The sequence below is a fragment of the Porites lutea genome, chromosome 10 (genome assembly GCF_958299795.1).
Source record: "Porites lutea chromosome 10, jaPorLute2.1, whole genome shotgun sequence".
In the NCBI taxonomy this organism is placed as follows: Eukaryota; Metazoa; Cnidaria; class Anthozoa; order Scleractinia; family Poritidae; genus Porites; species Porites lutea.
In genome coordinates this window covers 18,715,151-18,720,577 of record NC_133210.1, presented here as the reverse complement: position 1 = coordinate 18,720,577, position 5,427 = coordinate 18,715,151, and the positions used below count along the sequence as shown (strand labels likewise).

At 44.7% G+C, this 5,427-nt stretch overlaps 2 protein-coding genes across 2 annotated transcripts; both read left to right on the top strand.

The window, feature by feature from the left end:
* The first annotated feature begins 258 nt into the window (after positions 1-258).
* Positions 259-1,245, top strand: LOC140949621 (uncharacterized). The gene has a single exon (XM_073398777.1). The coding sequence runs from the start codon at positions 259-261 to the stop codon at positions 1,243-1,245; it is 987 nt and encodes a 328-aa protein (XP_073254878.1).
* A 1,649-nt stretch (positions 1,246-2,894) lies between these two features.
* LOC140949620 (uncharacterized) lies at positions 2,895-4,004 on the top strand. The gene has a single exon (XM_073398776.1). It carries the CDS (start codon positions 2,895-2,897, stop codon positions 4,002-4,004), a length of 1,110 nt encoding a protein of 369 aa, XP_073254877.1.
* Positions 4,005-5,427: the final 1,423 nt, after the last annotated feature.

The following is a 5,427-nucleotide window of genomic DNA, read 5'->3' as shown; positions in this document are numbered from 1 at the left end:
GGCAAAGGAAGATGCAGAAGCAGCAAGAGTGGTTCATGAATATAGGCGAAGGATGGAACTTAGGCGCCTTGAAGAGGAAGCGACATTGGCTGAGCTTGAATGGAAAACTGAAATGGACAACTTGACTGAAAGTAAACTCTCCCCTGTTGTATCTAGTGCCTTGAACACTTCTACGTTTAATGTTAACAAGCAACCACACTCTACCCCAGCCACGTCTGAGATGTTGCTAGAGATGGGTTTAACAGTCAACCGAGTGCCATGTATAAGATATCCAATGGAGCACCTCAATCAAAGGAGCCAAATTATCCAGCAATTTCAAGACCGTCAGACACTGTGTTGACCCACAACGAATCGCCTGTGAAGGGATTAAACACCACCACTCCCTCTGCGGGGATTAACTCGACCCAGTTCCCTGAACGTGTTAACTTCGGGAGGTCGCACAACGTCTCCAGCATGGACCAGGCTCCTCGTGATCACGTTGCCGCAATGTGGAAAGCACAATTGCTTAGCAGAATAAAGCCGACACAGTTCAGTAGTAATCCAGCCGAGTTCCCCTTTTTTCGTGAACAAGTTCGTACGCACCTCGAAAGCAGCCCGCTTACTGATGCCCAGCAAGTGGAGTATCTGCCTAAATTCGTGGCGGGAGAAGCGTTAGAGGTTGTGAAGCGTAATAGAGGTTGTACGTTTAACGAGATTATGAAAACGTTGGAGGAACGTTTTGGCCAAGCAGTGAGAGTGACACAAGCATGTGTGGAAGAGCTCGCATCTGGCCCTAAGTTGGCGTACGGCGACAATATTGGTCTTCTCAATTTCACTGAGAACTTAAATGCAGCAACAAGGATCCTCAAGGGAGAAGTTGAACGCGAGGCGAGCGTAGCTACGAACCTCAGGCGCATAGTGAACCGTCTACCTAACGACTTAATCTTGAAGTGGCAAACCGTGAACTACGAGCTCATGAAGTCCGGAAGATCCGCTAGATTAAAGGATGTTGCTGAATTTGTGCACAAACAAGCGTATATCAGAAATGACCCGGTGTTTGGGTTGCAGACATTTAAGTGGCAAAACAAGAATACCAAACTCCCTCCAAAGCTTCCAGTAAAGAACACCACAATCAATACTACTGGCGTTGATAATAAAACTCCTGCTTCTAAGAACACTGAACACTGCGGAATTTGCAAATCAAGTAAGTATCACAAACTCCAAGAATGCCCTATTATCAAACAATGCGAACACGTGACAGTGTGAAGACAGTATGCAGCATCCTGTGGATTTTGTTTTAATTGTGGTCTTGAAAAGCCCGGACACGGTTCTGGCTCCTGTCCAGACCCACCAGCATGTTCAGTATGTTCCGGTCGACACATTCCTCTTCTGCACTCTGAAAGTAATCATGGTGGTTGTCGCTTCATCTCACGGAATATTAGAGAGTCGAATGATAAGTCGGACAAGCCATTGGGCGACGCCTAAATCCCCAAACAGCGAAAGGGGAAACGTCACTCCAACCGCGAGTGGAGACAAGTCTGACAAGTTTGTAACAAAGGTACCAATATCGTCCGCTGCCGTTGCGACTGTGCGAGCGAAAGTGCTGTTGAACGTTATACCTGTTGTTATATCTGCTGAGAATGGTAACACTGTATCCACTGATGCCTTCTCAGACAGTTGCTGCACTGACACCCTCGTTGAACAAGATTTAGTTGATCACCTTTGTATTCAAGGAACACCCTGGCAAATCGGAATTAACACGATCTCAAGTAGTGATAATGTGTCCTTTGCCTTGACTTTGGTGGCTACCTAACCTCAACTAGTCACGCTGTACTCTTGCGGAGCATATTGACACCATTGAGTACCCGCACTTACGTGACGTGAAGTTTCGGGAGGTTGACATCAGGAGAGTCTCTACACTTGTTGAACAATATTCCCTATGCACATTTACAGAAGGAAGTTAGAGTCCTTGAAGATAAGAAGAAAGGGCCCTATGGCTGTCGTTATCCCTTGGTCTCGGTGCGTTTGTGGTCCTTATGGTGTCAATTGTCGTCAAGGGGTTTCAGCAAACTTTGTCTCGATTGACCTTGAACCGCGTTTTCTCATTGAATGATTTTGGATTCTGGAGGAATATGGAGCAGTGAAATCAAATGAGAAACCCCTCTCCGTGGAAGACAAAATAGCCGTGAAGATGATTGAGAACACCACCCGCTGTGTGGACGGTCCGTATGAAGTTGGTATGCTGTGGAAGGAGGAAGAACGCGAGTTTCGAAATGATGTAGCCATGGCCAAGCACCGTCTACAGTGCCTGAGACACCGTCTTACGAAACCTGGCAATGAAGAAATGGCCGTTAAGTACCGCGAAGTTATGGATAGTTATCTCAGCAGTGGGTTCGCCCACAAGTTGTCAGAAGGAGAATCTAAAACACATTGGTATCTTCCGCATCACCCTGTAACGAGTCCTACTAAACCAGGCAATGTACGCATTGTTTTCTATGCAGCAGCTGAATGCGAGGGAACTTCGCTTAATAAGAACTTGCTGACTGGACCAGAAGTAGCCAACAACTTGGTTGGTGTTCTCCTATGTTTCCGCCAGGGAAAAATAGCGTTCGCTGCTGATATCGAAAAGATGTTTCATCAGATAAGTGTGCGTGAGGAAGAACAGGATTCCTTGAGGTTCCTGTGGGGGACAAACAGATATGATAATCCCCCTGATACATACGTCGATGCAAGTGCATATTTTCGGAGCGGCTTCCTCCTCCTGTATTGCAAACTCAACTTTGCGCCGTGTGGCCGACGACAATGCCGAAGAGTACAGCTCTAGTGTTATTACAGCTGTGAAAAAGAATTTCTATTTTGACGATGCTCTTCCCTCTGAGAATGATGAACAGTCTGCAATTCGCCTGGCCCATGGCATGGTAGAACTGCTCGCTCAAGGCGGATTTAACTTGACTAAGTTTATGTCGAACTGCAAGAGACTACTAAGTGCTGTCCCAAATGATAAGCGATCTGAGCCAAATCTAAACCTTGACATGGACGACCTACCTATAGAGCGTGCACTCGGAATACGTTGGTCTGTGGAAGATGATACGTTGGGGTTCGAAATAAGAAGCCTAGTTCGCCCTAGAACAAAGTGCGGTATACTTTCCACTGTTTGCTCATTGTTTGATTCTCTGGGTTTCGCAGCACCAGTGGCTTTGTCTGCACGATGCCTGGTTCAAGACCTGTTGAAGGCTAACATAGGCTTGGATGAGCCCCTGAGCGAAGAATTTCTGTCTAAGAGCAGAGCATGGAACACTGAGTTACCCTTGTTGTCAGAGTTGTCCATCCCTCGGTCCTATTTCCCGTCGGACGGTGACCCGCGTCAATGCAAGTTACAGGTTCATGTGATTTCAGATGCCTCAGAGATTGGTTGTGGAGCATCATCATATCTGCGAAGCGAGTACCCCGATGGACGAGCTCATTGCACTTTCATCATTGATAATGCTAGGAATGCGCCTGTGAAGTTTGTTAGTATTCCAAGACTGGAATTGCAAGCAGCTGTACTCACAACCCAGATGTTTAAGATGTGGCGAGAGGAACTTGAGCTGAACATTTCCAGGACATATCTTTGGACTGATAGTGAAATAGTGCTGAACTATCTGAAAAACGAGAAACGAAGACTTCAGACCTTTGTAGCTAACAGAGTGAAAGAAATAAAGGAGCACACACTTTTAGAGGATTGGCATCACGTCTCAGGATCCTTAGACCCAGCAGACTATGTGTCACGAGGAATGAGCCCGTCCTCGCTAACTGCTGACCATAGGTGCCTTTGTGGACCTGACTTCTTGTGGAAGCCGGAAACTTGTAGGCCCACAGACAAGTGCCAATCCGTACCTCATGAAGGTCTGGAGTTAAAAAAGGAAGCTCTCGTGCACTCTGTCCAACGTTCCTTAGTCCGTCTGACACGAAGAAGGGAGATACGAGGCCTATGGCTGTCGAAAACTGTGAAGAACCGCCCCCCCCCGCCCCCCGAGTGTTATTAACTACCTGTTCAGATTGGTCCCGCCTCAGGCGCAAAATGGCCTGTCTCCTGCGTTTTGTACAATTTGTCAAGGACAAACAGAACGCCAAAACTGGACGTCTCACTGTTGACGATTTTGACGGGGCAACTGCAGCAATTGTGAGGATTTTTTTTTTTTTTTTTGTAATCGTTTATTTCCTATAAAACTACAATTACACAGTGCATACTTACTATTACACTAATAATACTAAAATAAACTTACTTACACACTTACGAAGTAACCAAAGCATAACAATTACACAGTGCCTACTTACTGAAATAAACTTACTTACACACTTACGCAGTAACCATAGCATAACAATTACACAGTGCCTACTTACTAGTACACAGTATCTTAAAAGTAACAATATAATGCAACGACAATTATAACAATACTAAACCTAACTTATAGAAGCACAGAGCCAGAGGTTATCGCCCATTTCCTAGTAAATTTTTCTATTGTATTGTTTTAAATACGAATAATCTTTGGACGAATGAAAAAGTCTACCGCATTTTACACAAAGCACACACAGAATCATAGAGAGAAAGAAAATTGAATCCCTTACCTCATATTCCAGAATAAACCGTTATGAAACCATATCCGTCGACGTCACCCTCCGTAGTCTTCGAACTTTGGCTCCTTCACCGTAATTATAAAAAAAATACTAATGGAAAACGCATCTATGAATTGTTAATTTGGATAAAAGAAAAAAAAAGACTCCCCATAAGAATACACTAACACGCATTAATTATGCAATCAAACATCGTACTACAAAAAGTTTTACATTTTAACATATTTGCCATCGATATACAGTTTGTCGGGCTCAGATTTGCTAGAATTTGCACGCTTGCCCTCTTGTCTAGCCTTCTTTAAAATGTTCATTTGGGCTTTTCTCAAATCATGTAGTTCTTTTGGAAAATCTTCGTACATCTTGTAACCAGTGTCTTTAAGCTTGTGGCCGCATTTAAAAACACGTTCCCTGTCCGAGAATCTCAGAAAACGAGCTATGATGGTTCGGGTGCCATTCCCATTTTCGCTCTTCGGTTTGCCAATCCAATTCTTCTGAGCTGCTAGATGTGGCTAGATTTCTCGATTTTCTTTTTGGGGTTATATAAACACTGGAAACTTCCATAGACGACCAAACAAATCTACGATGAGCGGAGCGTTGCGAAACACGTCCTAAATCTCCAACAGTCTCCCCAGTACCCTCCAGCAATTGTGAGGATTGTCCAACGATTGGCGTATGCACAGGAGATTAAAGATTTGAAGTCGAACGGTGCGACACTTGGGACACGAACATAATATTGCAAAGTTGCGGAAAGATTGCTGGATCTCTCAAGTGCGTGTATTGGTTAGATCGGTCCTTAATCGATGCATTACCTGCAAGAAACTTAACGCCAAACCT